The sequence below is a fragment of the Coturnix japonica genome, chromosome 2 (genome assembly GCF_054131305.1).
Source record: "Coturnix japonica strain WE chromosome 2, WE-NBRP24, whole genome shotgun sequence".
Classification (NCBI taxonomy): domain Eukaryota; kingdom Metazoa; phylum Chordata; class Aves; order Galliformes; family Phasianidae; genus Coturnix; species Coturnix japonica.
In genome coordinates, this window is record NC_140664.1 from 131,771,948 (window position 1) to 131,794,645 (window position 22,698).

General features: G+C 36.8%; 1 protein-coding gene across 6 annotated transcripts in view; it reads right to left on the reverse strand.

Moving 5' to 3' along the window:
- Nucleotides 1–22,698, reverse strand: part of UBE3C (ubiquitin protein ligase E3C) — a 59,848-nt gene that overhangs the window by 33,892 nt on the left and 3,258 nt on the right. For all 6 annotated transcript variants that reach the window (XR_014943651.1, XR_014943650.1, XM_085540666.1 and 3 more), the window contains 11 exons: nucleotides 18,831–18,884; nucleotides 15,883–15,957; nucleotides 15,205–15,351; nucleotides 14,540–14,655; nucleotides 13,152–13,309; nucleotides 11,010–11,163; nucleotides 10,140–10,360; nucleotides 9,736–9,890; nucleotides 7,902–8,089; nucleotides 810–896; nucleotides 444–601 (listed from right to left, as the gene is read on the reverse strand). Coding sequence is in view for 4 of the 6 variants with exons in the window: in XM_085540666.1 (XP_085396792.1) it covers nucleotides 444–601; nucleotides 810–896; nucleotides 7,902–8,089; nucleotides 9,736–9,890; nucleotides 10,140–10,360; nucleotides 11,010–11,163; nucleotides 13,152–13,309; nucleotides 14,540–14,655; nucleotides 15,205–15,351; nucleotides 15,883–15,957; nucleotides 18,831–18,884 (1,513 nt within the window). In the remaining 2 variants the exon portion in view is untranslated. The remainder of the gene's footprint in view (nucleotides 1–443; nucleotides 602–809; nucleotides 897–7,901; nucleotides 8,090–9,735; nucleotides 9,891–10,139; nucleotides 10,361–11,009; nucleotides 11,164–13,151; nucleotides 13,310–14,539; nucleotides 14,656–15,204; nucleotides 15,352–15,882; nucleotides 15,958–18,830; nucleotides 18,885–22,698) is intronic.

The window sequence follows — 22,698 nt, forward strand, 5'->3', positions numbered from 1 at the left end:
AAACTATGGTTCCCATGGTGCAGACCATCTTTCCCCTCACACCCCCCCCCAAATGCAATCATCATGAAAGAACCACATGACAGATGATTGCTCAAGGGACAGGCAGCAATTCAACCCAGCAAAACCTTCCCCACAGATGTCAGCAAATCATTGCCCAGGGAATCCTCAAGCTGTAAATTGCAGACACTGAGCAGTTCCCAGCCAATTGATATGGCAGCAGGACATTTGTTCTAGAATTGTCATATTAGAAGCATGTAGTGAATCTCCATTCTTTTAAGAAAAGTAGAAGGTGGTTAATATTCCTGTTTCTTAACAAAGGATCACCCAGAAGCAACTGAATTGCATGGATTTAGTCCTCAAAGTCTGACAGTTCAACATTTTAAGTAGCCTTACACAAACCTGTTTTGTAAAGCACTGTTATCAAGTATGCTTCAAACTCTCACCTTCTATAGGATCGCCGAAGAATTCATTATCGTGAATAGAAATAAGTGAATGACTAAACAAAGAACTAAATAGGTAGAAGAGAGGGATAATTCGACTAGAGTCTTCTAAAGACATTGGAGAACCTCTTGAAATTACTTGAAGAAGTGGCACCATAGACCTGAAAACACAATATTCAAAATTAAGACATTGTTAATTAAACACTTGAAAAAATACATTAACTTAAGCATTCCAGTAAAAAAATAAAATAGCGCATATATATATATATATATGTATATGTGTGTGTGTATATATATATATATATATATATATATAGTATTCTTAAAAAAACCCAAACAACTGAGATTCAGAGATAGCGTAATACATACCCTGTAATCATTCGTGTAGTCATTGAAGATATCAAATACCAAAGATGCCTCAGGAATCTGGCATTAAAGGCTAAACTGTAAAGAAGCCTGTAAGAGGAAGTTCAAATAAATCATGTCTGCCAGTACAGCATATTTACAAAACACAATGCTTCGTACATAACTTTACTGTCAAGCACTCCTCAAACTTAAACAATTCAGGTGTGCTTTTTCAAGATGGGGTTTTTATTCCAATCATATCTGGTAAAAGCTCCAAAGTTTTAGAAGAAGCACATAAATCCTTGCATCTAATACACTTCCATTAACTCAGCAACAACCATGTGATACAGACCCAAATTTGCAGTATGCCACAAAAATAAGCATTAAATAAATACAACTTGTTATTTTTCTGAGAATGTTTAGAAATTAATGTAATGAATCACATTAACTCATAGAGAGGTCACTTCTGTGATTCATCTGACACTAATAAATAAAGAATTTTTTTCACCGCAAGTAGATTCTAATGCCTTAAAATTGATACCAGTAGCAACAGTAGTTATACTCATGGAAAAATAAGTATGCCCACAAATCAGCCACATACAGGACTGACTTTACAATGTCAATACAGACATGATTTGAGTTGATAAACTTTCTATAGAAGTGAAAAATAAAGAGCATCTTGATACTAAAAGTAACCTACTCCTTTCCTCCACAGGAAAAAAAAAGACTGGGAACAAACAAATCACATATTCTAGAAGTAAAAAGAACCAAATCTGGACTTGACTGACTAAGCTATCATTTGACTGATATTGAAGAACTATATTCAGTTAGCTACTCTCCAAGGTATCCCAACCACTATCAGGCTAAAGACGGAAACATAGACATTCTTAGACATTGCCTCTTAGACATCGACAGTCTCAGAGCATTGAAATTTCTCATAACCAAATATACACACAGGAAGTAGGAAGCTGGGAAATGCAGCAGGGAAAACAGACAAGAAGGGCTGTCTGAGAAACCAGTATTTATTACAGAGCACGTGGATAAATTAAAATTTGCCAGATGGTAAAAGGAGGCACACATTTAATCAAGGAAAAAAAAGTAAAATATTCAGTAAACACTTCAGAACATTTGAAAAGCTTCTAAGCAACAATTCATTTCAAGACAGGAAAACAAAATCCCTAGCATACCCACACACAAATACTGCACAATATCATATGCCACTGGGTCCGAGCTTACTGGCTGCTTAAGCTCCATGGGCTCTTTTATTGCTGCCTTCTCTACAGCACAGCCACTCTCATGCCTCCAACCTCTTCTTCAGGCTCTCACCTGCCATGCACCCAACCAAGGGTGGGCGGACCCACAAAGGGCCTGCGAGTCTGGCCCAGAACAGGAGCACAAAGGAGAAATGAAAGACAAGGAAGAAAGTTTGCAAGGCATTTTTTGCCGATGTAACATCCCCTTTGTTAGAAGTGCAGATTTTAAATCCTCGTAATATATTCAATATTATAAAAGGAACTGGAAGCCACACATCATTAAAGTTCTGTGATGATGAACACTACTGAACTTGAGTCACAGAATCACAGAATGACCCGGGTTGGAAGGGACCTCAAGGATCATGTAGTTCCAACCCCCCTGCCTGGCAGGGCCACCAAACATACATCTTTACTAGATCAGGTTGCCCAGGGCCCCATCCAACCTGGTCTTGAACACCTCCAAGGACGGGGCATCCACAACCTCCCTGGGCAGCCTGTTCCAGGGCCTAACCACTCTCCTAGTGAAGAACTTCCCCCTAACATCCAACCTAAATCCTCCCTCTTTCAACTTAAAACCATTTCCCCGTGTCCTGCTATTGTCAGCCCTTTCCAAGAGTTTACTCCCCTCCTGGGAGTAAGTTCCCTTCAGGTATTGAAAGGCTGCAATGAGGTCACCCCGCAACCTTCTCTTCTCCAGGCTGAACAAACCCAACTCCCTCAGCCTGTCCTCATAGGGGAGGTGCTCCAGCCCCCTGATCATCTTCCTGTCCCTCCTCTGGACCCTTTCCAAAATCTCCATGTCTTTTTTGTACTGAGGGCTCCACACCTGGACACGGTACAACAGATGGGGCCTCACCAGAGCCGAGTAGAGAGGGACAATCACCTCCCTATCCCTGCTGACCACCCCTCTCCTGATGGAGCCCAGGATCCCATTTGCTTTCCAGGCTGCCAGAGCGCACTGCTGGCTCATGTTGAGTCTTTCGTCCATCAGGACCCCCAGGTCCTTCTCTGCCGAGCTGCTCTCAAGGACCACTCCTCCCAGCCTGTACAGGTGCCTGGGGTAAGTCAAACTACTGGAGCTAAAGTTAGTTAAATGTATGCTTTAACTGTAAAATTATCCTCTATTCCAAGTATGCAGATTTTTTCTTATTATTAAATTAACCTGAATTTGATAGGTGCTAATTTTATTTTCTTCTAGATTCACATTAGGACAATTGGGTAGAATTTACAGAATATGTAAGGAAGGGGTTTTTATATCAAGATAATTCAGAAATATAGGGATATATATTTTAACGTTTAAATATCTGAACGAGAGCTCAGACATCTTGGTTGCTAAGATGAGAAACCTCTTTACTGACCTTCAGTTTTTAGCCTCCTATGGAAAGAAAAAGTAATTTGGCACCGTGCCGTGAAGTCTCAGAGGGCTTCCAAGTACAAACTTGTTAATTTGACAATCATCCCTGGAAATTATCTAATAGGTTTAGCAGAAATGAACAAACATTATGGACACTGAACCCGTAATAATGGAATTCATTTTTTCATTCTAGCAACATTCAGCAATAATTAAGGGAAAAAAGGACAAACCTTAAGAGCTTATTATAATAACCTTTGTCTCGGTTTTACCCATTTTTATTCTGTATTGGCAATCCAGGCAGCCAAGTGTAGCAGCTGCCACATTTTATGGCCCAATTCCAGAAACATTGGATGTATTCAACTTTTGTGATTCCCTTTCCTGAAAATCAGGTTAAATACACCATATACGGTAGGTAGAAGATGTTATCATACAGATTATTTTGTCAATATAAAATACTTACTAAATACAAAACAGAAAAACTCTTCAATTCTAACACTCTCACAGTTACCAGAAAATAAGTACAAAAGTACAAACTAAATATATAAGACCGAGTTCATCAGTCTGTTAAAAGGAAGTATTACTGATTGCTGAAGGAACACCACCCCCCTACCTTCCTGCTCTAAGCACAAAGCTTTGCATTCAAAATCAAAGGTATTGATATTTAGGAAAATGAACAATAAAAAGACAAGGATGACCCTGTGAGGAGTCACATCTTTGCAAAGGCTGGAGAAATCAGCTGTGCTTAGGAAAAAATAGAAGTAGTTTTTAAATAGCTTCAGTATTTTTTTACTTCAAAATAAGAAAACCTGAAAAAAAAGCCTAAAATTTTACAATTTAAAGAGCTTGAATATGTAGAATTTAAATAGGTTAAAATCTACCTCACTTCACTGACTTTGGTCAGATCAGAAATAAATGTGTATGTGCTACACATCAGCATTTCCAAATAAAAATATGTGAGACTGACACAACATAAAGCAGCAATGGAAGAGAACCTGCAGAAAATTAGAGATGATTTAGTGGGAAATATTGGTGATGGGTGGACTGGATGATCTTAGAGATCTTTTCCAACCTTGGTGATCCTACAGTTTACACAACTGTAACAACAGTTACACAACCAGAAGGTAAAGCACCTTTAGTCTGCAAAGTCTGTAGATGAGCTAAAGTTCATATAAAGCTTGACTGTTCAAACAGTCTCAAAACCACACACAACCACTTGAGATGAAAAAGATTAGGAAACATTTCTCTTTTACACTCTAACTCAGGAATTCACTTTCAATAATTTGTACTATTTAAAGAACAAATGAAGCAGCTAAAGCTTAAATTCTGACTTTTTTTACCCCCTCCTATCTTCTTTTACTGAATTTCTTGAGAAATCTTACTGTCTATTACCAATTCTCTATTATGAGATCATTGAATGTGGTTTTATATAATGGATTCACTAATAGATTTTTCTCGTAAGCTTTAATACTCAGATTTATCACTATAGTTTGGGAGAATAACCATTTTTCAACTAACAAAAAGGATGAGCCTCCTCTCAAGCAGCAAAATGAAGACTGTCAGCTCAGGTTATGACAGAGTTAATTCACTCCACGACTTTCTGTGAAATATCTGTTTTACACATGCTAAATTAAATTATCCGCTCCCCGAAGTACTAACATAATGGCCATTTACTTAGAACCTTGTTTCTCTCTGTAGGCATCTAATTGTTCACATGGGCCACATGATTTATGTCTACTTGCCAGAAAGGTATTTTTGGGCACCTCTGGTTTTAAAAAAAAAAAAGCGTCAAATTCCTCCTGCGCAATGGGACAGATTAAATGACCCATTAAGCTTAATTTAGCTGAGGCACCACTACGAGTTAATTAGTTAAAGGCAAGATTTTCAGTCTAGGCCATAAATTGGGCCCAGTTTCCCACTGAGACCATTTAAGTTAATGAAGAGAATACAACAGGACGAGAGGAGCTCATGCGTCTGATAAAGGTCACTGCAGCGGGGCAGGGGGGCTGGCACTGCACAGCTGCAAGGTGGCACAGCAAAGGGAAAGCAGCAAAGCAATCTTGCCATTCACTTCATCACTCTAAGTTGCTTGATGCTTCTGTCTCTTTGTACTGGGCAAAAAAAAATAAAGAAGATGAAGCTTAAAAACTGTCAAGGCTTCATATACAATGATTCTGGTTTCAGAAAATCACAAGAATGTCCCCTAATCAAGTGCTGTAACAGCCTTACATACAGCCCAAGCATCTTCATTCAGCACATACATGGGCACAGACTGCTCCTATTACACCCTAAGTCAGTTTTCCAGTTAATTCTCACCCACAGGGTAAGATTAGAAGCGTTATGTAAATAAAACAGCATCAACGTACATAACGGTTCAACCAAGCCAGCAATTACCCTGGGCCACCAACCAGACCGCTGACAACTACTGATGTGCCAATGGCTCGTTGATACTAAACTGTACTGATAGAACTGAAGTTTATGGTATTAATTAATAAATTAAAATAATAAATTATCTCCCTAAATATTTTACAGAATTAGAATCTGTTAGTGAAGTATAGCTTCAATGGACAAAAGTCTTGCAAATCTCTTCATAATGGCAATGAGGGCTATACTGACTTGTGGGGATTTTTGTGTTGTGGGCTTCCTTTTTAATTGAATTTGCTCACATCTTTACAAAATACAGTCAAAATTTAATGTAGCTAATACAATCCGGGACCATCTAAGGAAATATATATATATATATATATATGTGTGTGTGTGTGTGTATATATACATATATATATATATACACACACACATGCATATAGATAGATAGATCTAAGGATATATATATATATATCCTTATATATATTATTATTATTATTATATATATTATATTATATATATATATATATATAATACATATATTAATGTATTCTAAGAGCTTAAAAATTTCCAGTCACTGTAAATAAATTACTTTTGCTTGACTAAACTATCTAAACTATTTCAGCATGGTCTAAGGAGATATCAGCGTTTTATAGTAAATATTGACTCACGTTAAATTTAACTTCAAAAAGATTAAGCGTCTTGCAAAATACTCATTGAATTTGATAAAATAATTTAGGCAACTAAAAAAAAACATGCAAAACCAACATTGAAATTAATAAAGAAAATACGTTATTTTTAAACTGCAGATTGTTTATTAACTTTCAAACAAGCATCAAATATTCCTTGAAAAATACTCTGAAAAAGAACAGTTAGAATATCTGCTTGGAAAATCAGGCCAGGTCTGAACAGGACAAAATATATTGTATATATATTGTATATGTATATGTTGTGTGTGTGTGTGTGTGTATAGTATATAGTATATATATATGGTGTGTATATATATATGTATGTGTGTGTGTGTGTATGTGTGTGTATATATATATATTATATATATATATATATACGTATACTGACACAACTATGCTTGGTAAACCCAACATCACAACTGACTTAGGAGTCAGAACTAGTTAACATTGACTTTAGTTTATCAAATGCTTGTATGCAATAATTTTGATTGTGAAAATAATTCAACAAGCATTACCCATTAAAAACACTGTATCTTCTAAAATTGGCAAATTCAGCTACTTTGGAACTATTCAAGAGCTATAATGGAAAGCAATCCCCATATTTGAAGATGTTGACTAGAGACTTCATAGCTTCTGAGTTTACGTTAACTACCTTGATATAACAGACTGCAAAGACCTAATATGGCTTCTCAGAGGAAATAGATGCTATACTCATATAATTAAATTTGTGTAGGATTTCTTCATTCATTAAGCATCCTTTCCACAGTTCACCAGAAAACCTCAAGTCAAAGCAATGATGCATTTAACCTCAGTAATTACTATCCAAGGCAATGTACTAGTTTCAACAATAAAGGGGGGATAGTAATTCATTCAACTGCTGCTATGATCTTCAGGTCTCACATCCTGTTCTAATGCAATTAGTCTACAAAGGACTAATTACCGTAATCGAGCAATCACAGCTTCACTGACATCTTACTTCCTCCAACAGCTATAAACGCCACTGAGCTTAGATAGCACCAAATTAGTTTTCTGTATCATTGTTTACAATGCAGTTTGAATTGATTATGTTTACAGCATTCCCTAAATACTTAGTTTATTGCTAGCACTTATTCACAGCTACTTGCGCCGCAATTGCCTTAATACTTACAGATTTTTTACTGATGATAAAATGGTAAAAATCACACAAAACGAAGTTGGCCACTGACACCTGTTTTACACTGTTTTTTTCTGATCACAAACACCATCCCACAGTCCCTCAACGCAGCGATGCAACTCACGAACAACATGGGCTCACACTTCAGGATTCACAGATTTGGCCATAAGGAATGGAATGAACATTCTTCTTTATTTCAGCTAATCATAAAAGATCTCAATAAAAAAAAAAAGTATCTAACCAGTCTATCCAGCTAAAAGAATTTTAGATGTACTACCGTTCAATGTCACTGTTATTTATACTTGCCTGACTTTTGGCACCATCATTCGGTGTTGTACCATTAGCGTGTGGCAGATTGATGCCATCAAGGTAAAGACCTCTTCGCTAGCTGAATCTCTCCAAACCATATTCAGCAGAGTGTTTGTCTGCTGCTTTGTATCCAGTTTCTTTAGACACTCCTCAGTAATGTACTGAACTGATATTCTCCCGTCACCCTATAAACATACCAAAGAAAAAAAAAATCTTTGAATTACTTTTAATGATCAAGTATCTCCTTTCTAAAAAAATAAAAATAATAAAAAATATCAGAATTTCACTGGAACAAATATTTCCTGTATGATATTTACAACACGAGCACATCTGTCTATACCAGGAGCATTCCTGAGAGTATCACACCTTAGAGTCAATTTAAATTGACAGGCAGGCAAGTGCTGGATCATGGCTATTGATCTTCTCACTTAAGTCAGTAGGAAAGATTCCCTTTAATGCTCTTCAACACTTGAATACAATAAGGTAAGACCATTTACAGGCATAAAATATGTAAATACTTACCTCTCCCCCAGCGAAATCTGTTAGCACTGGGTATGAAATCCAGAAATGGATGCCTCCTGTGCATTCTTTTAGAAATGACATTTTCACATTCATCACCCATGGACTAACAAACTTCAGGGTGCCTAACACATGTGCTCAAGCTAGAGTAAGAAGTACACAAAGAGGAATCCTTTTTGCTGGCACAGAAAAGAGCAGAGCTTAAAATACTTTTATTTATTTCCTCTTTCTTTCTCGTGCCCAAGAAAGCAGAAAACACTCTGGCCCACTAAAGGATAAAAGTTCCAATCTATACCCTTTGTTGCTTTTTAATATAGGCATGCTTAGAAATAGAGTTAAAAAATGGCAATCACTTTGTACTTTGGACAATATATTATTTACTGGGTAAAAAAGGCAGTTTATCCACACTATACTGATAAAGATTTTTTATTAACAGTAATACACTCCATCTAAAAACCCCAGTTCAGTGTGGGAGACAAAAATCACCCACACAGGTGTTTAGGCTCCCCCAACTCCTCTTTGTTTTGCTTTAACAAACACTAAATTTGGTGTACCCTCACACACTGCACAAGAGAAGACTACACACTGCATTAGTTCTCCGAGTAGTAGTATATATTTTGAGAGATTATATAAAGACCACTAAGAAACCATGGAATCTACATCTCTGCAGACACTCTTGTTCAAAACCTTGGTCTGAGTGTTAGGAGGTTAAAGTTAGCATGGATTCATTTTGTTAGTCAAAGTTTTACAACATGCTTAAACTCTAGTGAAAAGTCATTTTTATGTTACTCTCTATAAATAATTGCAGAAACTAAGTGTTTCACCTTGAAGGCTTTGAAGGTAATGTATATATTTAAAAACTGAGCTGATTCAACAGGGTAAAGACTATACTTGAATGTGCATTTCCATGAGGAAAAAAAAATACAACTTTGGAAGACCAAATCAGCATGCTTCATTACATCCTAGTGGCACCATGACCTTAAAGAATGAGGAGAGTACCAGTCTCTGTAAAATTAAAGAAGTACAGCTTCATTTTTGTTAAGGAAGAAAGCTCTGTTGTTCAAGTAGTGTAACTTCTGGACTATGCTATTCTACTAAAAGCTTTATTTGTGTTGAATTTTTTTTTTTTTTTACTTTTTTTTAAACAATGAGTTCTATTTGGTTGCAATGAGCAGCCACCGACTCATAAGATGCCAACATGGCCCTTGCTATGAGTATCTAAAAAAAAAATGGACTTACAGTGAACATGGTTTTGCCTGTATTTGCCAATACTGTAAATCAAACTGATTCAAAGAAATTCTATAATGCTTACAGGTGTAGTTGTCATTTTACTGATCTCTTCATCCTCATCTTCAGAATCACTATTTGCATCTTGACAATCTGTACCAGCACTAGATACAGGCAGCTGAGAGAGAAAAGCCTGGAGTACTCTCAAGTACACAAGCAGTCCTTCTTCTGAAAGGGATCCTATACCAAATACATTGAAATAAAAGATCTTTAGTTAGGCAGTTCTTCAATGTATTTTACTGGAAATATCTAAAAAAATCCCCACCACATTATGCCAAACCCTCCCAAATAAATGCTTTCTTCCTAAAAGAGGAAAAGTGTCTAAAAAACATAGATCTCTAATACTGCTAGCAACAAACTAGGTTATGGAAACACGTGAAATACTAATGCAAATATGAAAAATTAATGAACTGGTTGTAACTTTCTCACCCAAATATGTTTCTCCAACTGTTAACACGAAGTAAAAAAGCCATGGAGCTCGATCACATTTTCTTGAACATCCATTTTCTGCTAATAATAGTGCATTCAGAAAGAATTCATAAGGGAAAACAGTCTGCACATCAGCCAGCGCTGGAATGATGAAATGGAATATCTGATCTGTGAAAGGTGCTGCCACAAACTCCTCTGTGAAGGCTGCAAAAATCTGTTGTCTAAAAAGATTAAAAAAAACATCTTGATGGAAAATACAGGTGACATTTCCTACAAGTACGTTCATAGAACGAGAGTTCCAGTTTTGCAAGTTTGAACACGTTAACCAAAAAGACAGCAAAGTGACACTTCAATTCTGTGCCAGTAATCTGAATTCCTCAGATTTTTTTTCAAAAATACAGTACTTACACACTGTCTTTTCCCTGCTTATCTTAATGGTAACATTACCCTTTACACTTAAAGTCAGCTCATGGAAAACTATTCTGAAGTTAAATTTGTTTTAATCGTGAAATAAACTAAAAAATCCTGATTGAGTTATTTTCACTTTTAACTGTAACAGAAAAAACTGACACATGTAGCAGAGCCAGTTCCATCATTTTTCTGTCTTTCCACATACCTGACTCATTCCCCCTGCAAGCTATGACTCACTTTTTTTCCCTTTCATAAACCTGTCACAATTCTTAAATGCAGAATTCTTTTCATCTGCCTCTGGCTACATCTTTATACTCAACTAAGTTTTTCCACACACACACCTTTGCTCCTTCATAAAGCATTACTATTGCATACAAATTGAACAGCACTGAGAACAATAAACTGTGAAGATCTGACAATAATAAATAAGTACAAGTATCTAATACTATTTTTATTTACCTTGCACCTTCAGGACAGGAGCTGTATGTAAAGTGCAATGGTTTCAGAACATTCTCCAGAAGTATTTTTGCAAGAGGGACTCGAGAAACATCAGAATACTCAATACTTGATGGAAGCTTACTATTAATTAACAAATAAAGCGACCTGTAGTGGCCTGCAAATAAGTAAAATCATTATGTAAATACAGTGTTACAGTATTACTTCTTTTCTTTATAAAACAAATACTTACTTAACAATTATAACCTTAAAAAAACTCTGTAATTCAATATAAGAAGCTTTATCTATATTATATATTAATATATATTACCACTACAGTCATATTCACATAACCAACAACAGATATCAGCTTTATCTTTGGAAGTAATCACTTTATAAATTCAGAGATAAATAACTGCATTCAGAGTCAGTCTGACTTTCAAAGACCAACCAATCCTGCTGATTAAGTGAGCAATTTGATATATTATTTCAGACAATGACCTATGAAAAGTTTTCCTCTTTTTGACAGCTTGCTTTTTGTTCTTTCAGAAATTTTCTCCCTCTACACAGAAACATGAGGGTATCTTACACATTCTGCTAACAAGGCTCCTCAGACTCAAGTTTACAAATACCTTAATTTAGCAGACTGAAGAATACAATTACTGTTCCAAAACAGGAACCTCTCAGACAGTAATAAAATGTATTACCATTTGGAGCCACAAAGATGCATGTAGAGGGTAATGTGTCTCACTGTCAGAATCTATTTCTGCCTCACTACAATACAAATGGAATCACATGATTTCATTCTTCCTAATCCAACTTCCTCTTACTCAATGAAATCTTAAATTAAGACAAGTTCCACTACTACAGGAACCACTGTAAATGCATAAATAGCACTTTATCTCTCATTGAGAGACTGTGTCTGGGACACTTTGTCACAGTAACCCTAACTGAGATATAATGTAACAAAAGGAAAATGCTACGAGGAATGACGAGACTCACCTGGAGAATGAACTGTATTTCAAAGCAAGTATTAAAAGCTGAATAAGGCCTCTTTACAACTTAACCCTCATACATTAGGAAGCTCTACACTTGTTGTGCATGCATGCTTCTTTTTGTTTTAATCATTATTAGAAAGCTGATTTACACATATATATATATATTTAATTTTATTTCATTTATTTATTTAACTAAAATTTATAGTTTAACATCCTGGTAAACCTTGATATATCAGAGTGAATATTACACTAAAAGAAGAAATATATTTAAGCGATTTTGAAGTCATTAATTATGAGGTAAACAATGAGATAAATACAAGTATTTCCACAGTCTTAATTATGCTTAGTCAAGGAAATTAAAAGTGCTACAGAAGAATTCACTTTTTCCCTAGAGAAACTTCAAAGTGTGGAATCTGCACACATCCTTATAGCCTAAGAGAGGTTTGTTCTACTGAATGTACTCTAAAACTCACGAGTACAGAATTATTGTAAAGATTAACCAATTGGAAGGTGCTAGTCTACATTTTATAGCCACAAAGCTGGATCCAGGGTCTTTTTTCATACCATTTCTGGCATTTTTCCCCAGCTACCAGTCGTTGTAAACTCAAGTGGCATCATAAAAGCAAATTATTTTTTTCACACATCCTCAGAGCAACAACATTTCTTCAAGACAACACGAATTTTGGCGATAACTACACAACTCATTAACTTCCAGTATGTTTGCACAGGTGTAACTGATTGCAGCTCAGCAAACAGTTTTACAGATGATGCCACGAAGCAAATAAAGGTTAGGTCACAATCTCTTTGCTAAGATGTCTTTTTCTAGTGCTAGCGAGAAGAAAATACCAATTTACAATAATAATGATCAACAGCAGTTACAGAGAACTATATCCATCTACTCTCAAACCCTGTAGTAAAAGCCTGTATATATAACTTAGGATAATACTAAATTTATGAACAGAATATCTGAAGAATTTAAATAGTAATTTCTCAAGCAGTGATCTCATTACAAGCAAAATATCTGTTTCATGCATGGGTTAGTGTATGTAGCACTTAATCTGTGTCTGTAGTAATTGAAAAACATGTTGAAACAATACAGCCTTCAGGTATTGTGCATTTTGTTGAGCTCTTGAGTGTTGTTGAGAACTTCCAGTTCTTAGCTACTCACCTTTTTGAATCATGTAGTGCAAAATTTGTTCAATTAGTGATGTTACATAGCTGACATCTTGTAAAACAGGTAAATACGTATTCTCTGATGAAAATACCTCAAGCATTCTCATAGGAAGTGCAACATTCAGACTGTCATCATTGCAGTTTTGCAATAGCCTACAGACGATACAAAAGAAAAGTAATTCACCCCGAGATTCCTCTTACTTCATCACAAACACTGTTTTAGTTAAATATATGATGTTCCCCAGAACATCCTTGACTACAGACTTACTTAAGACATAAAATACACCCATCCCCAACCTTTTAGCAAATCGCTTATGAAACAACTAGGAGCAACGACTGAAACTGTGACAATTCAGAGCCCATTCCGAATTAAAACTATTTGTTACAATGAGACACATACAGGCAGAGTTGCCCTGACAGTGCCCTTTCTTTCACAGCCATCCAGTAAGACAGGACATTAGCAGCAGAAGTGACTCTGATAACTCGGCTCAGGCATTTCACTAAACAGATTAAAGATACTTTGACAAGAACTTCTGGGCAGACACAGCTTCTATCAAGCAACCTTTGGTTTTTAAAAGTAATGTCAAAAGCTACAACTTGTCACAAAGCTGAGCTTACAAAAGATGAATGCTCCTCACCCTCTTGTTTTCTGGGCTTCTGCACCAAATTGTAAGTAGATCACAAAACAATCCATACAGCATAGCAAGATTCAGTGATTTGAATGCACTCATTTACAAAAAGAAAATCTTGGACATTAAAAGGAAACAAGATTTCTCTAAGGCTCTAAGAGAGTGTTGTTAAAAAGTATCATTTCTGAATAAACTGTATCATTTCCGAAATCAGCTTTTAGCTGACAGTTACTCCAGCAGTTACATAGATGTACATTGGTTCTCTGAAATGAATGTAAAAAGGTCTCTACAAATAATGAATCAACTGTTGAAGACAGTAAAATAACTGCTTATCATGCCTTAAGTCCAAAGCAAAAGGAAGGACATTTTCAACATCAGTCTTAGAACACCCAAAGCACATCCTTGGAAAAACAGTCAAACTCCTCAGATACTTTTTGATCACTATCAGTTCAAGAAAACCTTCTGGTTCCAACAAAGACTTGTAATGACTTTGCTACATGCAAACGCTTAAGGATAGACTTAAGTCTGTCCTTAGGGATTATGTTTCTTTAGCACGTATTGCATATGAACTTAAAAGTCAACGGAATTGAGAGCATTTCATTTTTCTCAAGCATGAAAAAATGTCATTTATCATAGCCTATATTTGTAGTGATCATAAAAAGTTCTTTCCATTTGCTGCACAAAGAAACAAGCAAGTGCGCAATGCAATTTCTGAACGTGTTTTAGGCAACGGCGTATAGAAAAAAGAACTTACCTGCAACACAGCCCCAACAGTCTTTTGATTTGGAATAAGCAAGTAAGTCTGTCTGGACCATCCAATTGCTTAACAAACTGAGAACTCTGTTTAATTAAATTCTGACACAACCATATCTGGAAAACATACACACAAGTTTATTTATTACAATATCTCAGTTCTGTTGTTTCAAGCACGTGAAGAGCAGCTGTATGTAACAAAGGTTCAATATCCATTTTTTTATAAATACAGGTCTTGCATAAAATTGATTTTATAATGTATGCAACACCTCCTTTGGAGAACTTAAACATAAAATAAGACAATCATACCAGTTAAAGAAAAAAATGTTTATTGAACTACACAAAATATGACTATTAACTTCCAATATTAACAGAAATACACTTACAAATAGCTGTTATAACAAATTCATTAATAAAAATATCTTAAGAATTCCCAAAGAGTTAGCAGGAAATTACTTAAAAATATTTCTTATTATGTTTTTTAATAAATTATTGTGAACCACACACAAAGGATTTTTCATCATTCAATCTAATTTTAAGTTATTTCATCTAAACAAAAGAGTGCAGGTCAGCAAAATGAATTTCTTGAAGTCATCAAATCCATTTCTGCATCCCTTCCCAAGCCTTCCGAGTGAAAGAACAGATCAAACTATTTACACTACTCACCAAACGCTTAGAATCCTCATTCTGTCTATAGAAAAAAAGTAACTGACGAACTAAAAGAGTCAAATTAGCTCCATTAGCAGTAGAAAAGGTTCCTCCAGTTTGGGCCAAATTAGCACAGCGATCAAATTCACTTCTCTGGATAGAGTACTTCAAACAAAGGAAAATACACATTAGTTTATTGATAATTGTTATGATTTTACATAAGAATGTGGCATTTTTAGAATCTCATTTGTTTCCCATCCCAACTAGTAGCAAAATTATCACACCAAACATTTTCAGCCAGTTTACTCAATCAATGTTAGCAAATGTAAACAGGCAGAACTCTTTCCCAGAACAATCAAGCCAAGCAGCTTAAAAAGAATATCCTTCTGCCTCAGATGACTACGTTAGTTACACATACCAAGGAAGTTTTGCTGATGTGTGAAAGCTGCAAGTATGTAAGTGTCCAGTCAAAAAAAATACATCATCCCACTCAAGTCAGCTGTCATGAAGGTGCTTTGCTGAATAAGCATTAACCCGCTAAAGAACCGAGTCTCAGCAGATGTCAATAGAGAATAAGAACTTACACTTCATCAGCACACCAAATACATAAAAATTACTTCCCCCTCACCCCAAAAAAAGAAAACTGATTTTCCAGCACAGACTGCTTTACCTGTTTCTCAACAAACAAGTACTTACCTGACGTTTTCTGTCTCTGTAACCCCTTACAAATGATTGGATTATTATTGCATTTTTCAGCCTTCGTCTTTCTTCCTGTAAAACAAAGGAGAAATAAATAAAAAGAAACATAGTGGAACCAGCTCTAATTTCTACAATTTTATCTGATAAATTTGCATTCAAAAGGACATTTCTTTAGCTCAAATTAAGCACTATCATTAAGGAAAAAGTATCTGATGTTCGGCATCCAATACACACAAGCTCCAAGTGTGCAATTACCACCAGCTTATAGCAAAAGAATTCTTAATACTCAGTGAGTACATAATAGCACAGAAATCAACACAAACACATTTACACTTTATTTGACAGCCCTAAAGCTACAACGCTGAAGAACTCAAACTCAGTGATGTTAATCCTCTTTCTGCACAGATCAGCTGACATTGAAGACTCACATCCTTTTCCATTCAAGTGATAAATCTGTACTTAGAACCCAGCACAGTTTAGATTAGCAAGTGGAGGCAACAACAACTAGAGAATAAAAACAAAACACACAATGTTTATTTGGACAGAATAAATAAAAATGAAGGCAATGATTCAAACCTAAAAGCTCTACAGGGAAACTACAGGAAAAAAATAATCCTGCTCTGCTTTAAACAAGACAAAGAAAGTGAGTCAGAGTCCTTTTATGAAGCCTTCATCACCAACTAGAATGAGCAGTTATAACCATCCCTGTAAGAGAGCTTACTTTCTGGGTAACTGAAAGCCTGCTTGCTTCACGTAATATAGAGAAAGAAACCAGCACATTCCCTGACAACACCCCCAACACATCTGATCACAGGAATAACCCTGGGAAGTGGCTACCATAAATCCCTTTCCAACAGCATCCACACAACTTCTTAGGAGATGAAAGAAGGAAGAAAATACTTAAACAACTCCTCTGAATAAACCTGTCCTTGAAATCCTCTGATTAATTCCCAAGCCTGAGCCAAAATGAAAGCTTTCTATTCCAAAAAATACTGCAGAGAATAAAGATACTCAACAGCAGAAGTACAAAGTATGGGAACAAGAAGGAGAGTTCCAATTACAGACCTGCATACTCTCTTCATAATCATAATATAATGCTCCACTTAAAAGTGGATATCTCCTCTTTCTCTCTAGATATTGTTTTTACCCTAGTGCACGTAGCAGTCAATTAGTGACCCATAATTGCGAAGGTTTTAAGTCTAAGGTCACTGCTAAGGTTCAGCTACAGGCATTTTTTAAAGACATAACTGGTCTTAGTCTCAGAGGAGTCATCCTTCAAAAACAATAATACTAATCACTCCTATCCAAGAGCAGCCCATTCATTTTGTGAAGAACTGATGCACATCACACGAGATCGCGTGTCTGTCAGTGCATACATATAGAAATATGACACTGCATCAACTCTGAGCTACTTGATGCAACTATTATATTCATAAACATGCAACTGAATGGGTTGATAATCGGCAAAATGCTTTTGAAGTACAAGCGAATTTTTGCCTATGTTGATAAGAACTCCAGTGGTTGCAAATCTGATTACAAACAATGTTCTTAAGTAACCAGTGAAATCCTAGCAATTTCATAGCTAGTTTAGAGAGGAAAAGGGAAAAAAAAGGAGTAACTATCCAAAGAAAGGGATGAGCCGCCATAAAACTGTATTTAATCCAGCAAGGCTCAAACATATTCAAAGGGGCAAATAGCTGTTTGATTAGCATGAAAACTTCAGGAACACTTTTAAAGCCGTCTCTCAAGACCTTTTTCTTATCCTCCTCCTATTAGCAGACAAAAGAATGTCCACATTAATACACTCACTCACACTATACTACTAACTGGATCTTCATTTTGGCACATAGCACAGCATTACAAAACAGCTCAAGCCGGAAGGAACATATTCACTACAACACTGTGCTTCAGAACTCAACTTTTTCCTTCCTATGTGTATTTCCCCTTTTCTGCTTTGTTCCAGCTCAAATGCCTGAAAGGCAGTAACGCACATCACACATTATTAGTAAGATTCCCTGAAAACTCATACATCAGCCTCACAACTGCTTCTCTCTTTCTTAATTATCAGCTGATTCCCAACAGCTTTACCACACATTCAGGTATCATAGTTTCAACTGCACCTTTCAGAACTGAGACTCAAACTGGGCAGAGGTTTACTGTAGGTCATTCTGAAAGCCACAGCAGAAACAGGCATAGAAAATGGCTTGCCAATATCAATCTACAAGATAAATAAATGGAAGAATTTACTGACCAAATTCCTCTATTTTCTCAACAAAGACTAGATCAAATGAGCATCAAAATAAAAGAAAAAAGAGACATAGGGAACTGGGTCTGTTTAGCCTTGAGAAAAGAAGGCTGAGAGGGGACTTGATCCAGGTTTATAAATACCTGAGGTGTGGGAGCCATAATGATGAGTCTGGTCTCTTTTCAGTAGTGTGTGGGGATAGGACTAGGGGTAATGGGATGAAAGTACAGCATAGGAAGTTCCGCACGAATGTGTGGAAGAACTTCTTTACAGTGAGGGTGATGGAGCACTGGAACAGGCTGCCCAGGGAGGTGGTGGAGTCTCCTTCTCTGGAGATATTCAAGACCCGCCTGGACACCTACCTGTGTGACATGGTGTAGGGAGCCTGCTTTGGCAGGGGGGTTGGACTCGATGATCTCTAGAGGTCCCTTCCAACCCCTACAATTCTGTGATTCTGTGATTAATTCCTTTTGCACCCAGAGCATACTTAATTATCTTCTTTTGAAATGAAAATCACTTCTGGGAAGGACCATAAAAGCATTCGCTTTTGTTGCTTACAGTATACTGGAAGATATTGCACAAGATTTGCCAACTGAAAGCAAGCAATCCTGAACTAAGCAGATGTGCAACACTGGACTGCAAAGGTTACTGCATCAAAGACAAATCCTGCATGCATGGAAATGCTTGTAGTCCACTTTACCTCTCGTTTTCGCCTTTCTTCTTGAGTGCGATGCAGGAGCGAAGCCTTTTCCTCCTAAACAACACAAAGATACAAGGTTATTTTCATTCAAACACAAGATTTTGAATCCTTCACAATATTTCATCAAAGCTTTTTTTTTTTGGGGGGGGGGGGGGGGGGGGATTGTTCATAGTGCCATACACACAACACTCAACAAGAGTTAAGTACTAATAATTTCCTGCACTTAAAAGCACACCTAACACAGCCCTCCCAGAAGAACAATGACAATGCCTGTGTAAAAACCACAAGAATAGGCAAACAATAGCAAAACCCACCGGCCTACATTCAGATTTGTGTTCTTGGCATCCCAAGGTAACCAAGGTAAACAGAATTCATTAATAAACGAGGAAGTGGAAACATAATAGGGTCCCAATTCTACCTGGTACTTCGAATGTTTGCTGAGCACTTTCCTGACTGGACATGTGAGCTATTGGCCCAGGTGTGCACTGCAAGCTGTGGCACCTCAAAGCAATCACCTACTGCTACAAAGCTCCACGCTAACCTGCAAGAAGGATTAAACCATGGAACCTTCCTAAATCCAATTCAGAGCAGGCAACAGATTGAAGGAAACTTTCCTTTTTCACTGTTCTTATACACATAACTTACTTTCTCTTTCTGTGGCTTTTCTAAGCCAGAGCAGTTCCGAAATAAAATACACTCAAGCTGAAAACATCCTGCATCTAAATATTGAAACATAAACCTGAAGATGGCAGACAAACATTTTAATACTGAATCACTTCTGAAACAACTTGCTGCAATATTTCAATGTCTACAGGCAGAAACGAAAACTGATGGCAGAATTCTTCTTCCCTAATGTTTCTGAAGGTAGAGAGGAAGCAAGAGCTTCGTGATTCTCCCGGTTTCATTAGGACCAAAAATACCTGAGCACAGAGCACCACGGGCAATGAAAAGCAAAGCACTGATGCAAAAAAAATAAGGAACTGAGAACTGGTTTTGTGTTTCAGATCATCCACTGGAGCAAGCCCAAAGAAAGAAATCCCACAATAAGGTTAACCAGCTTTTCCTCTAAAGACAGTACTTTACAGCCAAAGACACCACTAAATGCAGCTATTGCCTTCTAAATACAAGGGTTTATTCCACTTGTTAAACACAATAAGAGGAAATCACAACAAAGCCCATACCTAAAACGACATAACTCAAGCAACAGGCAGGGGTTTGTGTCTGCCTTGGAAGCGTGAAGTGAAAGAACTGATAGAAGATACACTGATAATGTAATAAATGGAGAAATAACCAACAGGTAGCCTAAAATTCCAATACTTTTCTTTTTAAATATACATTAATTCTTTTCCAGCTGCTGGTCAGAGGGACAGCTGTATGTGGGCAGCCTCTCCTCACTCAATGCATCTCCAGCTCTGCGTTGGGGTCTCCCTGAAGAGAGCTCCTCTCAAGTCAATACACTCTGACTACAAACACAAGTACTTTCTTTGACTATTATTGAAGGCATACATCACCTTCTTAAACTAAACGTAACAGATGCACTGTCCCAAGCCAAAGGATTAGATATACAGGTAAGTACTGCCCAACTGAAGAAAAAATTTCCTGTTCTTGTTCACATGATACACAAACAGATGAGAAACAGGAATGGAATCTAATATATGGCCTATAGCTGTATCCAAATTAAACACAAGAAATGCATTTTAAATAATTATATCTCCTTCAGAGTTATTCAGCACAGTTTCAATATATCACCTGTTCAGAAATTAAGAAATAACACTATGAAAATGCAAAAGAAAAGAAACTCGCAGTGGGAAGGAGATGACCAAAATTATCTTTGCCTATGGAGGTCATTGTAAGACACTCACTTCTTATAGCCAGATACAGTATAGATGCCTCTCAAATACCCCTCCTCACCTACAATTTTGGGTTTTTTTCCCCCAAATATTCCCAGTATTTGCCAAGTCCTTCAAAACTGAACATCACTTGACAGTCATCTTGCTTAAGGCATCTTAACTCCACACCAGACAATATAAAACCTAACTTTATGAGGTGTAAATGAGAAACAGAGCAATTATTTTCACATAGTGTTTAAACGTTGAGTACATTAAGAAGAAAACAACAATGCTAACAACTGAAATATTAATCGTTGTGATTTCTTTGTAAAAATAGAGGAGCTTATTCCCCTTTTAAGTTGAAAACGCTGTTCTATTCAGCACCAAAATAGTCTACGCTAAATACACACCTGTATAAGAGCAGAAATGTGATTCAAGTGTGAGACAACAGCCTGTACCTGACAGCAGCAATTCCATCACCACTCCCAGCTAACTACAACCTGTAGCTTCTTTTCAAGTGAGGAGAATGTTAAATGTCACCCACAATGACCTCATATGCACTAACTACCTAATTCCCCATACACACTTTACCTGGAAGTTGGAGGGGAAATATACAGGAACGTGATGTCAGTAACAGAAATAAACAGAACTTGGTAAGCAACAGTTCCTTGCTTATAAAAACAAGAGCATTAAAAGAAACAAAGGGGACTTTGTAAAGCTATTGGTAAAGCTGTCTCATTTTGTAATTTAAAATTACTCTATTTTTAAAAGTCTTGGGATTTGTAAAAGCACTTCTCCATATGTTTTAGATTATACATTTGGCTTCATAACATCTTAACCATTTTTTCCCCTGTTGAAGACTTACAAGAAGTCGTTAATAGAGCTCATCACCTACATGATGAATGTAGAGCTACATTCTGTGATTCTGCAGGTTAACTCAATTTGAAGTACACCCCAAAACAGCTCTTCAAGTGTCCCCCTTTATTCCTGCTCAGCACACCACAGGATTTTCCCATACCGATCCCAAATAACAGCATGCATTTTGGGGCCTACATAACTTAGGAAATACTTAAGAAGTTGTACCAGTTATAATTAAAACTACATATGAAAATAACTTCTGAGGAGCCTCATGAAGCAGGGAATTGTGTTTTAACGGTGACAATAAAGACCCCTAACATTAGTCACAGAATCACAGAATGACCCGGGTTGGAAGGGACCTCAAGGATCATGTAGTTCCAACCCCCCTGCCTGGCAGGGCCACCAAACATACACCTTTACTAGATCAGGTTGCCCAGGGCCCCGTCCAACCTGGTCTTGAACACCTCCAAGGACGGGGCATCCACAACCTCCCTGGGCAGCCTGTTCCAGGGCCTAACCACTCTCCTAGTGAAGAACTTCCCCCTAACACCCAACCTAAATCTTCCCTCTTTTAACTTAAAACCATTTCCCCGTGTCCTGCTATTGTCAGCAATAGCATAGTACAACTTATCACACTGTAAATAAAACACCAAAACAGCATCCATTCCCTCTATCAAATACACAACCAGTGCAATAACCCAGATGAATCAGCAGATTTGTGAAAGGAGGTGGACAGAATAGTCCAAACGCTGACAATGTCATCTATATTTTACACCTATTATAAAATATAGCACTAAAATGTCACAACGATTTGAAAGCAGCAGTCATTTTGATTGAATTAATCCTACAATCCAAGACTTAGCAAACTCCTGGTAAAAAGCTAAGCTGGATTTCAGTGCTTTTCTACATCATTCACAGCCCAGACCATCCCAATGAATGGGATGCATACAGTGTAACACATACAAGATACATACAGCGTAAACACAGACCTGAAGCTGCTGCTTTCTCCATTCAACAACATGGTAAAACTTAGTGGTGAGAAAGCACATTGGGTTCAGAGCCTTCTGTAGGGAAAGCTGCTAGTAATTAAAATAAACATTTCATATTACATCTCATCATCCTTTTTTTAAACCCCTGTTTTTATTTTCACACACTATACATCAAGACCTACTGTGTAGGTC